At 38.0% G+C, this 23,117-nt stretch overlaps 2 protein-coding genes and 1 pseudogene across 3 annotated transcripts in view; all 3 read right to left on the bottom strand.

Annotated features, from left to right (window-relative positions):
• Nucleotides 1-23,117, bottom strand: part of LOC146462444 (uncharacterized) — a 138,326-nt pseudogene that overhangs the window by 114,347 nt on the left and 862 nt on the right. The gene's annotated exons all lie outside the window — the stretch shown is intronic.
• LOC146462448 (uncharacterized) overlaps nt 1-23,117 on the bottom strand; it is a 201,068-nt gene that overhangs the window by 36,463 nt on the left and 141,488 nt on the right. The window lies entirely within an intron of this gene.
• Nucleotides 1-23,117, bottom strand: part of LOC146462451 (uncharacterized) — an 86,243-nt gene that overhangs the window by 964 nt on the left and 62,162 nt on the right. Inside the window, exon 10 of the mRNA XM_085085556.1 lies at nt 1-2,397. This exon is cut by the window's left edge and continues 964 nt beyond it. Coding sequence (XP_084941682.1) covers nt 1-2,397 — 2,397 coding nt within the window. The remainder of the gene's footprint in view (nt 2,398-23,117) is intronic.

Here is a 23,117-nt window from a genome sequence, read left to right on the forward strand (position 1 = left end):
TTAACGCATCACACAGATGTGCTGCTCCTTGGTCTCCTATATGGTTACGACTAAGGTTCAAGTAACTGAGTTTACAATTTTTATCTTTTAATGCATCACACAGGTGTGCTGCTCCTTGTTCTCCTATTTTGTTAGAACTAACGTTCAAGTAAGTGAGTTTACAATTTTTATCTTTTAGTGCATCACACAGGTGTGCTGCTCCTTGGTCTCCTATATTGTTATCCTCAAGTTCCAAGTTAGTGAGTTTACAATTTTCATTTTTAAATGCATCACACAGGTGTGCTGCTCCTTGGTCTCTTATATTGTTTTCCCTAAGGTCCAAGTAAAGGAGTTTACAATTTTCTTTTTTAAATGCATCACACAGGTGTGCTGCTCCTTGTTCTCCTATATTGTTACCACTAAGGTCCAAGTTAGTGAGTTTACAATTTTTATCTTTTAATGCATCACACAGGTGTGCTGCTCCTTGTTCTCCTATATTGTTACGACTAAGGTACAAGCTGGTGAGTTTACAATTTTTATCTTTTAGTGCATCACACAGGTGTGCTGCTCCTTGGACTCCTATATTGTTAGCACTGAGTTCCAAGTAAGTGACTCTAAAATTTACATCTCTTAGTGCATGACCAATCTCTACACAACCCAACGCACCATAAAAGTTTCCTGATAAAGACAAGAATAACTCTTTGTCAACATTTTTAACAGCATGCAGTACAGCTGCACACTCTATAGGTGCCAAGAAACAATTCTTAAAATTTACTCCATTAAAACCAATTTCTGCCAATTTGTTTTGTAATGTAGATTGCTGCTTTGCATTGATCTCATACAAACATTTACATAAGTTCAGGGCTAATTTGATGTCTTTATCAGCTGGCCAAAAGGTCAGTGCTCTTTCAACTCTTTCCCGGGTAAACTTGGGTGGCTCTTGTGTCGACACAGGAAGAAGTTCACTAAAAATATCAACATTGGACATTTCTTGGTCTGGATCAGGCTCCAACAGCCCAGCCACAAACTGTATCACTACTTGCCATGCACCTTTGTTGATGTGATCAGCAACAAATCTTCGCAATTCCTCTTTAGTCATGGTGTCAGTTATATGTTTAGCAGCGAAAAATTCCTGCACTGTTAAGTGCAGGAAACAGTATTGTGCTTTGGGCTGTTCACTAAGTGAACGGGGCTTGGCGTCAGGCAAACGGTGAAGCAGTCCACAATCCTCCAGTCCATCAACTTCGTTTGATTCAAAGATTAATCTTCCTTCTTTTATGCCATTAAAAGCGATTTTTCCCAGTCTCTTAAACACCATTTCATTTTCGGGATGAAGCTGTTTAAATGGTTTGTACATGTACGTCCCAAGGTCGGTTTTAGAGCAGCTGTATTTGTCATCACGATTGTGCTTATGGAAGAAAATCTTGACGGTCATGCTGTAAATTTCGGTCATCTTTGTTGGGAGCTGCAGACCTCCATCGAAGATAGAGAGCGTTATCAAGTGTAGCAAGCAATGACATATGATAAAGCAATTCACGGGGATATAGCACAATGAAAAGACGTTGATGTTTGTGCTGATGTGCTGCCATATTGTTTCTTTCGCGACGTGATCACCTTCTGTAAACTTCTCCACATAGTTCTCAATTTGCTCAGATGTAAATCCAAGAATTTCAACTGTCCTTTTGAATTTTAGGTTTCTAACGCATTCCACAGCAGTTGGTCTTGTTGTCGTTATCACAGTAGAACCACGGAGGAGATTTCCTGACACTAGTTTTCTGTAGAGACAACGGAGAGGCATTTTCGCCTCCCCAGTGTTCTTGTAATAAGAGTCATTTTGGGCTACGTCTGACCTTGCAGAGAATTCATCAATTCCATCGAAAATCAAAAGTACTTTGGTGGGGTTCTCTTTAATATAGCTCCAAACCTCGTCATCCAAACGTCCTACTGTTTCTGCGCGATCCAACAGCTCATAAAGATTGAGGTCTGTTTCCGAGTTTAAGTGCCTGAATTTCAAAAGGAAGGCCATTTCAAAATCCTTTTTCATCTTGGGATTACCAGATGCCCACATTCGAAGAAGTTTAGTAGACAGCATTGTTTTGCCAATGCCGGGACGACCAACAACGAGAACATTGTTGTGCTGAGCATCAAAGATGTCCTCTGGTCGTATAGACTTGGACTGGCTCGCATTGGGTGCGGGGTACACTTTGAGTTGTTCCCATCTATCTGTGGGAAAGACATAGTCCACTCTGTCTTCGTGAATTACTGCGTTTACATATATTTGGTCCGTACTCAGATCTTTAGCTTCTGGGCCTTTACCTGGATTTGATCTGAAGGGTTGTTGAAGATCTGGAAGCCGCTCCGTGTCTGCTATGATATCGTCCTTTATCTTTTGTACGGCTGCTTGCAGTTGCAAATTATCTGGATTGAGGAAAAGGAAATGAACATTACACACTGTACGTGAGCCAATTTGTAGAAAGAAAAAGCTTTTCGCAGCCGAATATATTGGGGATAAAAATGTGATTCCTTTTCTGCACTGGTTTCGCTCTTCGAACAAACTACAGTTTGCTAATTTTCAGTAACAAACTATAGCAAACGCTCCCTCCCCACACACACACACGCGCACACCCCCCCCCCCCCCAAAAAAAATTAATTAATTAATTGATCAACACAATCTGGGAGATGGGTATTACAAACAACTCTGAAAGCCATAGCCTCAATAAAGAATAGTTTTATGACAATTTTGCAAAGAAGACTGAATCGTGCCACTTTCTTTTCGTTATGAGGTTAAACTCTACACGAGACGATTCTTTGGTTGCGTATCAGAAGCAGACTTATATCCACACCTCTTACTCTCCCGACTTCTTCATCCACGTTTCTTGCTAGAAAACTATTTTTTTACAGGTTTGCAACTCCTGCAATCTTAATTCTTCACATTCGACACGTACACGTAATAGTGTCAAGTCTAGATTCTTCACAACGTTTTTGCTTTGGACTGCTTCTTTAACTTTTACTTACTTTCAATCAGGAATTGTAAACATGAAGCAGTGCTGTTGTTGAATATTATACCAGGCCACGCGCGGTTACTCTTGATGTTGTGACATTTTTCTTTGCATGAACAATAATTATTACGTGTATCAGTTTTGTAAACCTGTTTGTTATTTCATGGCCCATGTATCATATCGTATATCACGCACTTTTATAACTAATTACTAATAATTAATATTTCATGGCCCATGTATCACCTCGTATATCGCGCACTTTTATAACTAATTACTAATAATTAATAAAATAGTTTTGCGCAACTTCTCTTTAATTCTCTGGAATTCCATTCACAAAAACAAATACTTCGTCTCTGTGGACATCGAGAACTGTTTAATTATTAGACTGCTTCCATGGAGTCTACCCAGTTCTTCCTCTTATATAGTGAAGCTACTGAATTAAAACTAACCTTCATCCTCATTTTCGTCCCTTCTCTTTTTCTTCTCTTTCTTGCTTTCTTTTCTCGTATGCTCAACCTTCTCACTGACGTCATCTGAAGATCAACATTCAAAACAAAGCAGGAGGGAAGGGAGAAAAAAGGAAAATGTTAAAAACGTAAATGTTTGGTTTTTAATTTGACGTGAGTGAACGAAGATGTACTTCACACACTTGATATCCTGTAAGTCCCCCATTTCGTTTCCTTCCCATCTTATCTTATCACCTTCCCTTCCCTCCCTTTTTTCTTGCAAGCTTCAAACCATTGTCCAATAGAGAGACAAAGTGTCTCTACCCCACACCTGTGGCATAACAAATTAATCATTTCATCAATTGCAGGGGTTACAATAAGGGCCAGTCACCGGGGAAATTGACCGTCTGTGAACACAATTTTGCCCAGCTGCTTTTAGCGTCACAAGCCATGTTTTCAGTAAAAGATCATAATTATCCAAGTTAACTACAGTGTACATGTACAGTATCCTGCCCAGGTACAGTACATTAACCTCTAGCCCAATTGTGCAAGATCTTAATAAAACCCCTGAAGTTGATGGCTGTAATTGTTTCACAGACCAACTATCAACAGATAGTTTGAAGACCTTTTTACATCCCTTCATGAATCATATTCTCAGGTCTGATTTTTACATAGCGAACTGGAACTGACCTTCATCCTCGTTTCCTTCTCTCTTTCTTTTTCTCGTTTTTTCATTTTCCTTTCTTCCTGTGCTATGGGAAATATCCAATTCTTCCATTTCAGTGCGCATGTGCTCGCTGATGTCACCTGAGGATCAACATTCAACACAACTTGGTAAATTTTTTTGTACAATATCCTTTCCAGCCGCAAGTATCAACTGTAATTTGATCAGATTTTAAATTAAATATAAAAACACAGACCACACACATTTGTATGGTTTATTTGCAAGACGAAACTGATAAGATACATTGTATAGAAAGACTCTGCAACAACCATATACTGTACATGCTGTTAATTTCATTTTAACAATACCATGGCCTGCTCATTTGGAGAGAGGGTGGCACTACTTTTTCTCCTTGTTAACACCAAGACTATACACAAGTAAACATGTGCTTTAAAGGTGGCATAAATTCCTGAACATTTACTGCTTTGAATGAGTGTGCTGAAAAAAAAAAACACATTTCTTCAAGTAGCCACCCATGGATAGATGAGGCAGCAACTCTGAGCTTTTGCCACAAAAAAATTCAAGTGACCAGATTTCTTGTGCCTTTTTCTGCGATATTGTTTTAGTTGTTGTAGCACTGGTGCACACTGGTAGTACAATTATAATTCAGTCCAATCAGACTTGCACTCCACCGAATAAAATTAGATGAGCAAACATTCGAGACAGTCTGTAATCACAATGCCACTTTAGAGTTCCAGTGTGAGTGGACATGACGTTTTGTTCAATCTGACTAAAAGATGTTGAGCAACCCAAGCAGGATAGTCACTGCCACTGTTGGTAGCGTAAGCCTCACCTATTTTGTTCAGTGGCTTTACAGTTGGACAAGACATTGACTTTTCTTTACAACAGAAGACCCTTAATATTAGTGGCAGTGTCCCCTCTAGTTTCTCCTTGGGTAAAGAGTGAGGGTCTTGAGCAATTAAACTCATCAACAATAGATGAGCTTGGGCGCTGGTGCCTAAAAGGTTGGTGGAGCCAGGCAGCCATCAGGCACAGGGGAAGGAGGTTTACGGCAACCCTGCGAGCAGCCACCACCAAAGGCACCATCACACTGAACCCAATCAGTGGAATACTTACCAAGGGAGGGCAGAGAGGGAGAAAGGCTTGAAAATAAAGCAAGCAAAATGGCATTCTCACAGGTCAGCAAGCAAGCAAATGCAAAGAGAACCATGAAGCACCCCCAGCAGAGAGGTGAAAGGTCACCCCCAAGCCGTGACGAGAGGTGACCACTGAACAGTGAGAAAATATTCTGGCAATATTCTTATGCCACCCCTCCCCCCACCTACCGGTATGTCATGCTTCATGACTACTGGAATTTTTTTTTTTTTTTTTTTTTTTTTTAATGAAGAAGAACTTTATTTCACTACATAAATACTTATTACACTTTTCAAATAGTTAAAGAAAAGAAAAAAAAAATAATACAACAACTACAATGCTACTATTATTACAAAGTTGTGATAATATATTACCGTATTACAATTCTTAGCCTGCGAGCAAGCTCTCTAGCTTGGGGGTGGGGGGCTTGCTCGTAGGCTATACTATTCTATATGACAGAAGTTTATTTTAAACGCAGATACTAAACACACGTACACACAAAATCAAAACTGCATAAGCCGTTGCATTAGCGCGGCAGCTATTACTTAAGAAATTAGCTGAAGCTAATGTAGGTAAAAGAAGGAGCATATTGTTTTTCGACAGCAAAAATTAACTTTGAAATTTTTCAACGCGGTATTTAAATTTAATAATTTTATAAAGTCGGAGAGAAGCAATGCTTCTTCGTTAAGTTTCCTGGTGTATATATGTGGCTTGATGAATAAGAGTGTGTAATTAAATTTCTTTAATAATGGCATGGAGTTATTAAAGATTCCAAATAAGAGTTCTTCTTTGTTTGGAGTAAAGTTTGTGTTATTGTTATCATTAAACCAAGACAAACAAGTTCTAGTGAAGCGCTGAGTGAAGTGGCATTCAAGGAAAGTATGGTCAATAGAGTCTTGATCCCCGCAGTAAATACATTCATTATCTGTTTTAATTCCGAATTTGTGAAGTTCTTTCTTCGTAACGATAATTCTGTGTATAAACTTGAAGTGAAATTCTTTCATTTTATTTTCCTTGCTGATATCCCGAACGGAACTGAAAATGTCACTCCATTTTTCTTCATCTAAATTGAGAGTAGTGTCCCAACGTTGGGGACCAGAATGCTTGTCGTTATACGTTTTATTAATTATGAGCCAATAGAAATCTTTCGCCTTCGCTTCCATAAGGTTGATTCGTACCTCATTTCCAAGATGAAAAGAAGTTACATCGTTGATATGAGCCAAGGCGGAATATTGCATTGATATTGATTTTGAGACCAGGTGTTTTGGTATAGCGTTAACGACCTGATAGAATTGGAGAAAGTTAGTGTTAGTTAAGCCATATTTCCTTCGAAAGTCATTGAAAGATAAGAAACTACCATCGCTTCTCAGTAGGTCTTTGATTTCTCGTACTCCTTTCAAGAACCACTCTTTAATAAAAAAGGGTTCATCACCAATTAGGATATCCTTGTTGTTGAACAAAATTGTATCATGAAAGTCCCTGGTAGAATAAAGAGTTCTTAGCTCCCTAAAAAACTCGAGCATTTCTCTGTAGAACCTTGGTAGATCGAGTAAATACTTGACATTGTAATTGCAGTTAAGAAGGAATCTCAGACCTCCTCTTTTTCTAAAACAATAGTCTGGTAACGTCTTCCAATTCTGATTTTGACAGTTTAAAAGCCTAGGAATCCAAGCTAAACGTAACGATTTTATCATTGTCTCAACATCAACCATACGTAGTCCACCTTTGACATATTCCTGGTAAAGTCCAGCTCTTCTAATTTTGTCACGCTTATTTTTCCATAAGAACCAGAAAAGGCGTCTTTTAACATTATCTATGACATCGTTTGGAACGTCTATATTGGATATAGAGTAAACAAGAGACGAGATCCCTAGTGCTTTAATTATTAGAACCCTTCCAAACAGTGATAAGTCTCTGGATCTCCAAATATCAAGATTCGTTTGGAGTTTTTGGATTTTAATTTTAAAATTTAGTTCATCATTACCTTTAGAATCATACGATAAATATATTCCAAGGAATCTGGTCGGGCAATGAACCCACTTAAGACTTAATGGTTTATTACGATTATTAGCCCACTTGCCTAACCACATAGCCTTTGTTTTTTCAATGTTTAAACGTAAGCCAGATATTTTCCCAAATTCTCCTAAAATAATCAATGCCTCCTCAACCGAACCCACGTCTGCACAGAAAAGATTAGTGTCGTCTGCAAACTGGCTCAATTTAACTTCGTGATTACAAAGGTTGATGCCTTTCACATTGTCAGACTGTCTAATTTTGTTGGACATTAGTTCTGCCGTCAGAATAAAGAGAAAAGGAGATAAAGGGCAGCCTTGCCTCACACCCACGGAGGGTTTAATCCAGTTAGTAGCGAAACCATTGTTTAGGATTGCGCTTTCAATGTCTTTGTAGAAGACCTCTACCCACTTCCTTAAGTTTGTCCCAAAGTTATAAATCCTGAGAGCATGTTGTATCAGTGACCATTCTAAAGTATCAAAGGCTTTGCGAAAGTCTAATGAAAGGAGAATCCCTGTAGTTTGATCCCTTTTTGTTTGTTCCATTAAATCACTAATAAGTCTTATATTTTCTCCGATGTATCGACCTTTTACAAACCCTGTTTGGTCCGAGTGTATCAACTTAGGTAATAAAGGTTCAATTCTCTTAGCTATAGCCTTTGCTGCTACTTTATAATCCACATTTAAGAGGGTGATTGGTCTCCAATTTTTAAGATTTGCCAACGATTCCTCCTCTTTTGGAATTAAAATTATCACACCTCTACGCTGGGAAATGGATAATTGACCTTTCTCATGAGCAGTGTTCAAAGAATCCACCAGATCGTTTCCTAAGATATCAAAAAAAGCATCTGTAAAATTCGACTGTAAATCCATCTTCACCAGGCGATTTTCCGTTGCTAAAGGACTTTAATGTATCTTTACATTCTTCAAATGTTAGGATTCCTTCCAGTTCATGACTACTGGATAGTATGAAATCACATTGTAGTCAACAAATTGGGTTTGAAAATCCGGCTAGCGCTTGTAAAATATAGCCTGCGAACACAGACATATTTCCAGCTGTCACTTAGCTTCTCTCCGCTAAAAAAAGTAAAGTCTGCGAACCCGAGCGGCAAAATGATTTCCGTGACATAGAAATTCTAAGCCAATCACAGTTAACCTCTTAAAATCACAGAACCAACACACAAGATTCCTGCGCCGTACGTGTACACATACTTGTGGAAACACATGAGTAAGCACCAGGAAAATTCAATCAAGTATGTTGTAGAGAAGGAAAAGGCTATTTTTGTCAATTTGCAGATGGCTTTTGGCAAGTTGTTGATTTACCAAGCGTTGCCCATAGTGTCACTGTAGTATTATGTTTTCCTCTGTGCAGTCCACTTGTGAGGAAAATACTGTGGCCGTGATTTCTCCATTGACAAGCTAGATGTTTTCTAAGGCGGCACTAAATAAATGTTATCTGTGAAGACATAGGATCTGTGGATTTTGTTACTCATGGTTCAATTGCTTATGCTATTTATCTGCAGTGAGATTGCAGGATGTTTGCAGGATGGATATGAAAGTGCCAGTCTAATTGATCCACACGTCTTTACAAATCTGATCATTGTTGTCACTCGCTTTCAAGAGCTATGGCCTCTTGCAATTATTTTCAGCTCTCTTGCTTCCTAACTGAAAAACAAGTACTGTGTTCTTAGAGCTGACATGCTGCGAACGCGTATACGCGTCTAAAAATCTGCAGATGCGCGTCTAGTCAGACGCATTAGTATGTATGAGCTAGCTCATTGTTTTCGTATTGTTGATCTTTCATTGTTCTTTTGAATTGCCTGGGAAAAGCCTTTCAGAAGGGTTTGACAAAGTATGACTACACTTGTCGACTTTCTTGTAGAACCGGCTCAGCGCAAGAACAACTCCATGTTGTTGAGCGCATGGAAGAACTTAAAAAAAAAAAAAAACTTGCCGCGAGGCTTACTGTATTTTGCGAAACGAAACGAAATGCTTCTGTGTGTGAGAAGCTAAAAGAGGAATAAAACGCCGGGAATGCAGTGTTTCTAAATCTAAAGATCTGTACTTTGCGAAACGAGCTCTGCGTACGTAGACCGTGAAAGGATTTAACTTGTTTGTTTGTATTTCTAAAGGCTATTCTTATTTATTCCTTGCCGCAATTATGATTCGGGTAGTTCGAAAATAATACAGTATTTGTGGGTAAATCATATAGAGTAAACAAATAAATTACGACCCGGAATAAAATCAGTCAATCCACCAAATGATTTTCAACAGACTTCGCTCCTCTCGCGCGCTTCGGTTCAGATTTGCTGACTTACCGTGAACTTTCCCTCATTCTACCTCAAGCATTTATTATCTCCGGCCGAAAAATGTAATCGATCAGTTGACTTTAAAGATCCAAGGCAATTCCGTTGGTTAAAGGCTTAAAGTAAAATAGGAAACTTCAATTTTGCAAAATTTCATTCGGGCCTAGTGTGAGCGATAAGATCGATTACCCGGAACAAACCTAAACGTAAAATACTGAGAGTCTACTGAGTACCGCAACGCTTGATGCATTCCTATATTTACGTTCACTTGGATAAAGCCATAATAGCAACTTTTGCAAGATTGAAAGCTTCTTCTAATGTTGTAAAACACTGACAAAAGCCGTCGTTTCGACGTAGAAAGAAATTGCCACGCTGATAACATCGGGAAGATTTCAGTCACGTGCTAGGCAACCAAATTCCTGCACATGTATCAAGTTTCATTCGACAACAATACGATGTACGGAGGTTCTTGTAACGAAAACTGGATGCTTTTTTATTCAATCAACAAAGGAGCCACAGTGCCTTCCCAATTAAAGCCAACTTGTGCCATTTTCACCCCTTCGTAGCAACCTCGAAACGCTCTCTTTCGAGTCACAATGTGCGTGTAATTTTTGAAATAACTGAAGGCATAACTCGAAACACTCACCTATCATTTACAAGTTCGCGGACAGAGCGCTTTGATTTCGAACTGTAAGTAGTATTCGACTATTAGCTTAGATTTATATTTTCTATAACATACGGTGAATATTCAATATCGGCTGGGGGTGGTTTTTAAAGCCGCCAGTCTTTACGAAGCGGATAAGATTCGAAATATGATAGCTGTGGCTCGCTGATTTCATAAAATGCTAATTTTGTGTTTGTCGGTAAGCCGTTGAAGTCTTTTGTTTTGTTTGACAATACCACACAAAGAGAACTTACGGCGATGAATAACAATGAGAAAAACGCGCACATTTAGACGCGTCTAAAAATACGCGCATACGCGTTTTTGCTGCGTATAAAACGCGTCTGCGTAGTTCGCTTAATTCTGGCCTGCACTGTACATCTTTCGTGGCTTAGCGCACATCCGCCGTTAAAAAATGTTGACTGCCTACAAGAGTCCTCTAGTTCGCAAATAAATTGGTAATAAGAAATTCATAACTTAGCTCTGCTCAATGATGTTTATCTTCTGACACTTTTCATGTTTTTCAAGTTTTGATAAAGATGGCTGACAGTCATCGAAACTGTTAGCATCAATAAGACGTTAAGACTGGCTATGATTTAAGAACATTTAAAGCGACACTCAAAAGCATTCTTAAGGATGGTGCTTCCTAATACAAAGATATACGACTATGTAGGAAAAGCAGATCTTTATACAGGCTACTGGAATCCAGAAAGAAAATTGGGGGCAGCGAGGCATTCTTTAGAGATAATTAAGCAACAATTATTCTAAAAAGCAAACAAAACAAAAACAAGAAAGAAATACAAAGCAATGTATGTTGTTTTTTTTTTTTAATTGAAGCTTTATTACGTGTATCTCTGAAAAAATGCATGGCTAACCCCATGCAGCTTTCTTTTTAAATACCAATTATTATGTGTGATGCCCTGAGGGCAGCATGTGGCTCGATATCTTCGTCCTTTTTTTTCTTTCCTTCATGGTAGCCTGAAATCTGCACATTAATTTATTCATTAAACTCTCCTCTCTCCTAGAAGGGGTCTATTATTCTGATTGTCTTCAACAAAAGCAGCCCAATCAAAATCTATTATTGGTGTGTATATCACGATGGAGAAGACCTTGTCATCCCTACCTCTGTGACGTCAAATCGTCATTTGATTTATTCACTAAACCCGGATTAAATTTGTGGCGGCCATATTGTTAACATGTTGTGGACTCAAGTGTGCCGTTCCCAATCAGAAAATTAATTATTTTGAAGTGGTAAATAGAAAGAATAACTTCTAAGAAGCACTTAACTTTAAAATGGTGGAAATTGGAGAGTTCCTGGCAAAGGAATCGTGCTTTGTTTGACACTTTTAGAAACACAATGCGCAAAGGAAAGGTCACTGATAAGCATGACGTTATGAGAAAGGAATTTCCGGTGTGATTTCTAGTAACACAATGATAAAATATCACACAGTAATGGAATTTCCGGTACAATGATAAGAGGTGTAACACAAGAACGCTATCTTTCTGACTCAATCTATTCCATTAGCTAAGATAGTTTTATAGATCTGCGATGCACACAGCTACTGCATCACGCGTAAAATTAATGCCAGTATAGGCATCTTGTTGACAAAATCACTTGCTAAGTTCAGCTTTCTCCACACAGTTTTAAACCACGTCGAAATATCTCTGCATTACTAGGCACCGCCCATAAGGAAACCCGAGTATCTCAAGATGCACAGAATGTACATGCATGCGCTGTAACAAAAGTTGGCAACGTCCTCAAATTCAGTTTACTGTTGCTAATAGACCTTTACTTTGTACAAGTAATTCCCAAATTGATAGACAAAGGATGCAATCAATTTCTTAAAACACTTACCTTCACCCTCTGATTCAATAGCAATAGCTTCCGGATATTGCTGAACAACATCCTCATGCCTCCAGCCAGACCTGGGTGCCAGTCGCTGGCTCAGAATATCACCATCACGGTGGACTCTCACTTCTCGCTCATCTGGGTTTTCCAAAGGAGCAACCCAGCCATCGTCAATATGCCTGATAAGCTGACCAATATTTCTGCTCACAGGTGTTTTGAAACCAGAAGGTGTTGTTAGCTTGGAAGATACCATGACATCTCCTAGTTTGGCTTTATCAGGACTTAAGCCACTGCAGGTGCCCACTGAAAATACAGCCTTAGGACAAAGGACCTTGATTGCATTCTTTACAGCTGTTGAAGAACCACCTGGCTCTGCAGACCCTTTGGAGCATTTTATTAATGCAATCTTCAGCTTCTCCTGGTCACCGCCTCCAGTTGACCCAAAGCACACATAACCAATCTCTTTGTGCCAACTCCTGAAAGGTTTATCAAGATAATGGAAACAGCTTAAGAACTCGTGGTTCTCTACTGTCAGTAGCAGAACATCAATTGGTAGATCAGCATCACTCCATTTTTCACTGGTGTTTGGAAGCTCACTTGTCTTTGGAACCTTAATACTGAGTCGTGGAGGGCTGTCTTCAGACTGTAGTAACGAGCTTTTCTTCCTCTTAGTTTTGGCACCTAATGGACAAGAAGCAAAAACTTAAAAAAAAAATGAAAATATTAAGCAAACCAATGAAAAAGAATACATTTTTGTTTCTTGAATTAATTTCCCTATACAGAAAGTGAATTTAAAGTTAATTCAAAAATTATTGACAAAATACTGTAAACTATACAATATTTCAGTTGCACAAAAATAAAGTTCTACATCGAGCTGAGTAGATGTCATGTACACGTATACCTTATTTTGTCTCAGGCATTTTATCTCCCACATGATCTTAGCAATTAGGTAAGTTTGTTTTCTGTGTTTACGCAGGAAATCAGTAAGTCTATGAGATTAAATGTTTGTCATTAGTTTCATATAAATTATATGGCTTTTCATATTCATGAACTGTCCACTGTCTTTAATTTAACAGTAGATAGCCAACATTAATTAAGACGGCACCACATAGGGTTATCATTTACTAAAAGCATGTAATACAGTCTCAAAACCCAGTTTTTCTTCTACATGCACCAATTATTAATTGAAATACTCCCAAATGTAACATTCAAGAAAAAAGCTACTTTCCTCTAACCCTTGCTGGTAAAATTACCAATAATGCCTTTTAGCTCTTGAGTTAAAACTACTCAAACACAGGCGACTGTCAATGTGTAAATTAAGCTTTGACCCAATTTTTTTCAATTTCCTGCTGTGAAATCTTGGGAAATTTTCACAAAAGTGTTCTCCGTAAGGGAAATCAAAATTTATGTACACCATTCCCATTTTTCTCATCTAGTTTTGCTCAAGATTGTAGTTCTGTTGTCACGCAGAAAAATATCATTGATTAAATTTATACGTAGTTACCTCTCATGTCTTCTGGCAAGCTGTCGTCATTACCTTCCATTGCTCTAAAGCCTTCTCTCAATAATCCCACTCTCAGGGTCCATGTAATCAATCTTTAAGCTCACAGTCTAGGATCATCCAGGTTCTCCTTAATTTCTACACAGTGCTTCTCAGATGCCCTGTCAATAAGCATTGAAAATAAACTTCCAATTATTATTACCTCCATACATAAAATTGTTGTGGGATTTTAAAATGTTGTCATACAGTAAAGAGCACTCAAACACAGCCATAACTTGAATTCAATTGACTCTGAGTTGCGAGTTGGAGTTGCAAGACTTTTGTAAGCTCAGAAAATCAAGTAAAGATAATTATTCTAATTGTAGTCAAGATAACATATAAAGTTAGGGATTGCAAAGACGTAAAAACTAACATCCACCCCTTCCCCCCCTCCTTCCTGGTGGCCACTCTTATCTTTTATGGAGTCCTGCAGTTTTATATCTCCTTAGTTGCACCCAGAGCCTTTTTGGGTAAAAGAAGTGTTAGGGATCTGTGTCATTACTTTCTAAAATCTCAGATCATAGTAAAAAACAAATTGGACAAATCATATTAGCTTTCTTTTGCTACCTTTTAAGGGTTAAATTAACTCACAACCAAAGCTAAAAATGTAGACCACTCGTAGCGGTTCTTTTCAAAACTATAGACAAGCATTCTGTCACTTTAAAATATGGGAGTACCCAACACTGTTGCTACTTGTGGTTTAATGAACGCATGGAAAAATCCAAGAAACTCTGATCGAATGTTGTGATATGGAGAGTTGCGATAATAAAACCTGCGTACATGCAGGTTAATTTCTCCTTTTATGTCCTAGCAGTACACCATGGAAAAGGATCCCGAGTGTAGTGGTAAGCAATGTTTTATTTATCTTTTGTTATTTTATGCTACTGTGCAAAGTAAACTTATTATGCATGGATAATTTATCAAAAAGAAACTACAAGTAACTGGCCAGGGATCTTTTCGCGTGCATTTTGTATTATATATAGACTAAACTAGCATTCTGACTACAAGGGTAAAGCCTTTCTTTAAGTTAACCCTCTGGGTGCAACTTGGCAGATCTTAAAACTGAACTTGATGAAAGACAAAAGTACCCTCCCAGGAGTAACTACGTTTTTACGTGGGATGCCCTCAGGGCAGACTGCTCAAAATTTCGGTGGCATTCTTTTTTTTCTTCATCATGGTTGCAAATAGGCTTTTTGCAACAGTTAGTCACGTGACCTCCTTTTCGTAAACACAACGAATCGGCCAGTTTCAAAAAATAATTTTCCCAGAAATGAAAATAGCCGCTTTAAATATGTTACCATGCAGATTATCAGACACATATCGTTTAAGCAAAAGTAATTACGGATGCCAGAAATTAGAAGGATTTGTGTGGGAGGAAGACACTTTGCCATCCGGTCATGCTCCAGTGATCTTTCATACAAATCCTTATATTTTTCCAAGTTTTCAAACCACCGTAATATTCTTCCCTTGCACTTTACAATTCCAAAAATTTCCATCCTTGTTAATTTATCGTCGCATATTCTACCTCTAATAAGAATTAAAGAAACTGACTTCTTTCTGTAGCACTTAATTATGGAAATTACACTGGAGGGCAAACACTTCTCGCTTGTATACGAAAGTACTGAATTCTCGAGTTTACAAATGGTTGTTACTTCTCAACCTCTAGTGGTACAGTGTATCCGCGAGAAAATTTACATCCTGGCTAAGTAAAACATGATCTTTCCATTTCTGGAATTGATCCAGCTTTAGCAGCAAGTTTACCAATTATCAATCATGTGACCAACTGTTGCAAAAGGCCTACTGCAATGAATAAATTAATTTAACCTGAATTAAATTCTGCTCTAATCTAGGAGAGAGGGTGTCACAAAATTCATATTATTCATGTTTTTGTTGTTTTCATTTCATGTTTGCATTTTCATGTTTCGTGTTTGCATGTAGAAATTTAGTCGTTTCTTTTTCATTATCTAAATTCGTTAGGTTTATTGTTAATAATTTGTAGTCGTATTTTTATCAGTCAAAAAATGTCACTAGTATATTAGTAGTTATTGTCTTAGAAAATGGTGTGTAGTATTGTAAATTTCAATGTAATCTAACTAACTATTATTATTCCCGTTACCGTATATTTTGTATCTTATTGTGTAATCAGCATTTATTGTATACCTTGTAGTTAGCGTTTTCTGGAATCTTCCTTGTAATGTCGTAATTGTGTACAGTATTTTAATAGAGGTCAAGGTTGTTGTTGTGCAGTTGGTTGTTATTCTTGGAAGGAGAAAAAGGACAGAGAAGTAAGAAGAAGTAAGGAGAAGCAAAAAAGTTTGTATTGCAAGGTCGAAGGCGAAATTGTTCAAGTCACTGTCAAGAGCCATTGGCAGGAGCCGGCCGTGTTTTCCTTGACATAAACCCTTTTGTCAGCGGCGGCGAGTGAACAAGATTTCAAGGCGTGTGCATAGAAATTAAAACTGAGTGCGGCGGAGTCAAACAAGACGGGAACAAAGAAGAGAAAAGGCGCCAGAAGAGAAGAAGCAGAGGTTTGTGTAAACGGTTGTTGGTGCGGTTTGTTTATGCGAGTGGTTGAAGTAGCAATTTGTTTGTGCCTGGAGAAGACTTCAAGAATAAGGAAGGACTGAACTGAACTGAAATAAGTAATTTAGTTTAAGATAATTAATTAGGTTAAGAAAGTTTTTTTTACGTTACCGTTTATTGTGTTTACTAAGCGTTTATGTATACTAAATTAATTAAATTTGTTCTATTACTTAGTCTTGTATTACTTAGTGGGTTTGCGGGAAGGGTTTTGAACAGTCCCCTTTTAAATCGTGCCTCACGAGGGAGAGATCCACGTCACAGAGGGGATATTTTTGTCCTCTTTTGTTCTCATTGTCTTCAACAAAAATGGCCCAATCAGGACTTTTTTGTGCGTGTATGTCCGGAGGGAGGGGATCAACTTATCCCTATCTGTGTGACGTCACATAGCCACTAATCAGTGAAAGGCTTTTTTCACTGAAATTGGTGCCCTGTGGTGGCCATATTGTTTACATGTTTTAGACTCAAATATGCCATTTTCAGACAGACAAGACTTAATTGAAGCGGTAAATTGAAAGAATAACTTCTAAGAAGTACTCAACAGTTTAAACTGTGGTAATTGGAGAGTTCCTGGCAAAGAAATCACGCTTTGTTTGACATACATGTATTGTAGAACCAGAATGCAAAGAGGAAAGGTCATTGATAAGCTTAAACACACATTACCTCAATTTGCTATACTGGAAATCCACTTCACAAGAAAATCTCTGTTTATGGAGTCCAGTTTTATATCTGCTTATAATTTTTTTGCACCCAGAGCCTTTTTGGGTAAAAGAAGTGTTAAAGATCTACATGTCATTGCTTTATATCTCAGATCAGAGTAAAAAAAATAACAAGAATCTGATTAGTTTTGTTTTGGTACCTTTTAAGGGTTAAATTAAGTAAGAACCCACAGCCAAAAAAAGTACATGTGGACCACTCTTAGGGGTTCTGTTCAAAACTTTAGACTTGTAAGCATTCTGTCACTTTAAAATATGGGAGTACCCAACACTGTTGCTACTTGTGGTTTAATGAACGCATGAAAAAATCCAAGAAACTCTGATAGAATGTTGTGATGTGTACATGCACGTTAATTTCTCCTTTTCCTTCTCGGCGGTACACCATAAAGGATGATCCCGAGCGTAATGGAAAGCAATTTTTTGTTTTATTTTGTGTTATTTTATGCTACCTTGCAAAAGTAAACTTATTATGCATGGATTAACTATCAAAAAGAAACTATATGTAACTGGCCAGTGATCTTTTCCCATGTGTTTTGTGTTGTATAAAGACTACACTTAGTCTAGCGTTCTGACTACAAGGGAAAAGCCTTTCTTTAAGTTAACCCTCTGGGTGCAAGTTGGCAGATCTTAAAACTGAACTCGATGAAAAACAAAAGTACCCTCCCAGGAGCTGAAATGTCCGGTTTTATGTCTTTACGATCCCTAACTTTTATATAATGTTATCTTGACAAGTATTTTTCATTTTCTTGGTTTGCAACTCTCAACTCCAACTCGTAACTCGCAACTCCACAACTGGCATTCTTTGCACACCCCAAGTACATTATACAAGTCTTTTCACCAAAAAGTAAAAGGCTCAAAATTCAAAGGAGCTGGCTTTTTAGCAGGTTGTGAGCACTTGAGGAGAACCTCATAAATGGACCACTAATTTTCCACTATACATGTCGGTTATTAAACTTGAGACTGAACTTAATCCATCAAAGAAGCAATGAGATGTAAATGGAAGTAAAAAGTGCAAATAAAAGTTTAAAATCTTACCTATTTTAAAAATAGCATTGTTGATGTCTTACCTCACTTTCTTTGTCGCTTGTTAGAAGAGGTTTCTCTCTAGACTTGCCTTCCAATGTACGAGATCTACATAAAATTAAGGTAGTTTGCATACATTACAACCACATTTATTTATCAATAAATTAAAGATTTAAGACTGACACATCAATCAGCTAATTATGTTCCGAAGTGTTGAGGTTTAGTGGATATTTTTAATAAAGTTGCTACCTACAGTTGTGGGTAAATGTTAACCACAGGAGAGTAAACTTAGTTTGAGTAAGCAGAGAGTTCGAATTGAGTTTGAGTTCAATAGTATAAAATGACTGGAAAAAAGACTGGAGACAAGTCCAGGAAAAATCAAATTTTGTTCGAATTAGAAGGGAGTTCAAGTTTACAGTGTTAGTGCGGTTCTACTGTATTTAATTTAATTATGTGATGGCTTGCAAACAAAATTAAAGATGACTATAAGGTGTCACATTGAAACACAAAAGAAGGTTGTTCGAAAGCTGACTAACACTAATCCATGACTAAAAGTTAACCAATGTTTTCATCTCGCTCATTAAAAGTGGTTTTTGAAAGCTAATTCTAAGCTTGTAATAAAAAAAAGTCTAAGTCAAAACTGAGGGACAAAAATCTTTTGCAGAACCTTTAATGATTAGTCATTAAACTAGAATCAAAATTCACATCAATCCAGGAGCTTTGAACAACTGGGCCCTGGATATGTAATTTTGGGCCCATGAGGGTGCGTACTTATTCAAGGGTTGGGCACTTATGATTTTCCCAACATTTTCAGCAAACAAGGTCATTTTCAGAGAATAACAAAGCAAGGGATAACAAGTTTATTTTGCCTAGACAAGACAAAACAAAGTCCAAAATCTAACATTTAAGAGTCATCGTCTGAGAAAACCAGGCAGAGGTGAAAGATGGGGGTCAGCCAATTTCCTTCAAACTTTCACCATTTAATGTCTGTCCGAAATGATAATGAATGATGCTTTTTAGCAATTCTTCTGCTGTTGCGTTTCGTAGTTTGACCACCCCCCCCCCCTGGTTTTGACCCTCACCGACCCTGATGTCATGCAAAATATATGCAGAATGAAGGTCAATAAAATATATTTCGCGTCATTTCTGGGGACTCATTGCTTGCATTGTTTACCGTCTAAAAAACGTTGTTAACGGAAAATATCCCGACTTAACATAAAACTTAGTTTTCTTTTATAACAAAAATACATATTCCTTGTAAAAAAAATGACAGCAGGATTGGCTTGAGCTTTCTTCTGATGGAAATGAAATATTAAATATATATTTAAGAAACACTTTAATGAGGTAGAATGTTTCCCGCCTTTATTCCAAATTCCAACTAAAAGTTGTTTTTAAACTATATCAAAATACAATAGCTAGCATGGAGGTTAAGATTGGTTGCCCTGTGATACCACCAATTTTAGGCAGCATTGCAACTCCACGGAACAAATGTAAACAAAACAAATGTGCTAAACTTCGCGTTCGGTTCCCACGGCCGTAAATGCTATGTTGTTTAATATATTTTTTAAATGAGCCTAGTATGCAGTCAGTCAGTTAACATAACACGAACCTGAACCGATGGGAACAACAGCGTTATGCAGCTCAAAGATGCCTTGTGCAGACATCTTGGCATTTACTCGTCGGGTTGGTTTGTGTATTACCCCGGCTTTCGTTGTCCCTATACGACTTGGGTGGCAACACATAGTCCGTTTTCGGCCGGTCCAGTCTGTTGTAAGGTTCTTGTGATGTCTGGGGCAAACAGTCATTCCTCTCTTCTCATCTTCAGGGACATCAAATTTACCTGCTGTGTTGAGAGTCTACTCGGCTTCGGAGATCTTTGAACCCGTCGCGCCACGCTTGCTACCCAAACCAAGACTGACGAGATGCGATTCAATATCTCGTGTACAGGATAGGAAGGCGAATCCACAGACCAGAAAGAGCACTTCAGATCCATGGCGGAACCCAACACATTACAGGAGAAAGATTTGTTGTTCTTTCAATTGTCTGTTATGTAACGAACATATTGGAGGTTCGGTAATCAAGCTTCTCTTGCCGCGGCAAGTTTCACAGGTATTTGTTGCTGTTTTTATTTTAGTTGACAATTATCGACAACAGACTGACTCCAAGACTTAATCTAGTATCAGGGAAAAGCTTGTTGTAATACCAAGTTTAAAATGCAAATGTTAAAAGAAGCCAGAAATGTGTTCTGTTTATGATAACCTTTGACAAAATTGTCAATTACCGTGACATGTCATGCTTAATCAAATCAAGTGTGAGCTAACACCAATCTGATGTTATTCCTGCCCAAAGCGACACTCAACTAAATTTTCCAGGGAAGTTCTACCTTGGAGAGTTAGGATAGTTTCATCGAGCTTATCCAAAAACAAAAAAGAAAAAAAACAAGAAGAAGATGAAATAAAGGAAAACCCGCTGTGAAACTTTATTAGCAAAAATACCGAGTCATCTTTGACTTCGAGCGTGGCTCATGCAAACGCATTTAAATGGCTCAAGTTGGAGTTTGCTGATTTTGGGAGAACAGATGTTTGGCTTAAAAAATATCTTGAAATTTTCGGAAAGGAACGCCGCACCTCTGAGAAAAACAGTTTTGAGATTGCCTCACATTTGACCCAAGACATTTTCGCGATCGCAAGGAAATTCTATAAAAAATTCTATAAAAAATTAAGTTTTCTGTTAAGTCGGGATACTTTCCGTTAACAACGTTTTTGAGACCGTAAACAATACATTCAAGCAATCGATATGAGTCCCCAGAAATGACGCGAAATATATTTTATTGACCTTCAAATTCTGCATATATTTTGCGTGACATCAGGGTCAGTGAGGGTCAAAACCAAGGGGGGTGGTCAAACTACGAAACGCAACAGCAGAAGAATTGCTAAATAGCATCATTCATTATCATTTCGGACAGACATTAAACGGTAAAAGTTTGAAGGAAATCGGCTGACCCCCATCTTTCACCTCTGCCTGGTTTTCTCAGACAATGACTCTTGAACAATATAAAAGTTCATTAACTACTGTATCTAAAACCAATTTTGGTTCTCTTACTTCATGTTGGGCTGGTACAGAAATGTTTTTTGTTGGCAGGGGTGTGGGGTGGGCGCTAATTAACTTTTTGGGCTTAAGGGTAGGCACTTTATCCAGATGGGAGCTCATTCGAAGGTGGACAGTTATTCCTCACGAAGCCAGGGCCGAAGGCCCGAGCATAGCAAGGTTAATAAATTTGTCAGGCCGAGCTGGCCTGAGTGGAGCTAAGCCACGCGAATTCGAGCGAAAAATATATTTATATATATATTTCGTTAAAGATGTCCACACTGTTGCCTAGCAACATTGAAAAACAAAGTATGAATGACGTCAGACTGTCTGGCGTCGTCTGGAGCAAAATTTGCCTACATCGGGAAAGTTTGGGTGCTGGATCAAATTTCAACTGCAATTTTCATCAATATTCACTGGATACAGAACTATCTCTCCAGAATCTTTTCCCTTTCTTCCAGAAATCCTTTTTGTGAAAGATTGCATTGAAGAAATTACACGTTTTGTGGTCGCGGTGAAATAATTTTTCCGTGGGAAATAAATTCATCGAACAAGACAGCGCTGCACGTCCGTTGTACATTTCGTCAGGTAAGAAATAGATTTTCAATCGCAAACCAGCCTGTGGAACTATGAAAAGACCATGCTCATCAAAAAAGTTGCTATGTTCAGAAACCTTTTAATCTCCTCATTTGATGCTACAATACGAGAAAAGGGGGCTTTCCACCCAGCCCCAGCTTCGCGAGGTTTTGCGAGTCACATATTTCTAGTTAATTGAATAAATACAGTACATGAAGGAAATTGTTCCAAACAGCCAAAAAGGATCAACAACCTACCATGCAAGATTGTGTAACTGGCCTAAGAGATTTTAGACCACGAATCTGATGAGATCTGACTAACAATCTGTTCAGCATGGATAACTACCAATTAAGAATTAATACTTTATACCTGCCAACTTTTTCTGAGTCAAATGCATGAGATTTTTGTCTGGTCATGATCGGGATTTCCGAAAACGTCTGAGCCACTTCCGAAGATATCTGAAGACTTACGAATGTTTCCGAAAATGCCCGAAGATATTCCGACGACCTTCGAACACGTTAATACGATTCAAACATATTGTAGACATTTGAAAGCTTTTGCGATTGTTATAAAGGGCAAAGAAATAATTATAATACATCACAAATCTGAAATGAAATGAAGTTTGTTTTAAGAACAGCTCGTCCGGATTTGTGAGTCAGGCGTGAGAAATTGTCCTCGATGCGTGAGATCGATGTCTTAATTAGTCCGCAGGCGTGAGACTCACGCATAATGCGAGAGAGTTGGCAGGTATAATACTTGTGGGTCTCGCTAAGAATCAAATTGTTTTGAGAACAGATTGATCAATCACGTCTTGTGTGTCTGGGTGGGTTTTTCCCAGAAGTAAAATATTAGATGACAGACAATGTTACATGTCTGCACTTCATGCAAATTCAGATCCACGCATCATGCATGTAATGTTAAAGGTCCAACAAACGAAATAGTTTGAAGCACAAATTTTAAAACTTTTCCCTAACACCATTACCTTCAGTATGAAACAGCCCCAGATTAAAATGGCATGGTTTTAAAGACGTGTAAAACTGAAGGATTACCATTCCAGAAATATCTGAATTTAATTCATCAAAGAGGCAAATGGCAGCAAAAGATGTAAAATCAGAGTTTAAAATCTTACCTGTTTTAGCATAATTTGTTGACATGTAATTTCACTTTCTTTGTCTCTTCTTAGAATAGGTTTCTCCTTAGTTCTGAAAAGGCAAGCAGTAATTGGTTCGCTCACATGCCAACTCGCCCACAACAAACTCGTCCAAAGGGAGGCTAACTTGCTTTCTCTACGTTTGTCCAAAATGGTGGCCTACAAATGTAAATAACAAGAGTCTTGCACAACTTGTAACTTATTTTTAAAACACAAATGCAGTTATGACTATATTTTATTCTTTAAGCGTGTAATAAGAGTGTCATCTTCCGTATGGGCGAGTTTGTTGAAAGCGAATGTCCATGTAGCCAAATAATTAATTTATTTAAAAAATTCTTTTCAAAGCAAGCAGATTCTGTTGCAAGAAATCTCTA

The sequence above is a fragment of the Pavona decussata genome, unplaced genomic scaffold, assembly GCF_977016875.1.
Source record: "Pavona decussata unplaced genomic scaffold, jaPavDecu1.1 SCAFFOLD_187, whole genome shotgun sequence".
Classification (NCBI taxonomy): domain Eukaryota; kingdom Metazoa; phylum Cnidaria; class Anthozoa; order Scleractinia; family Agariciidae; genus Pavona; species Pavona decussata.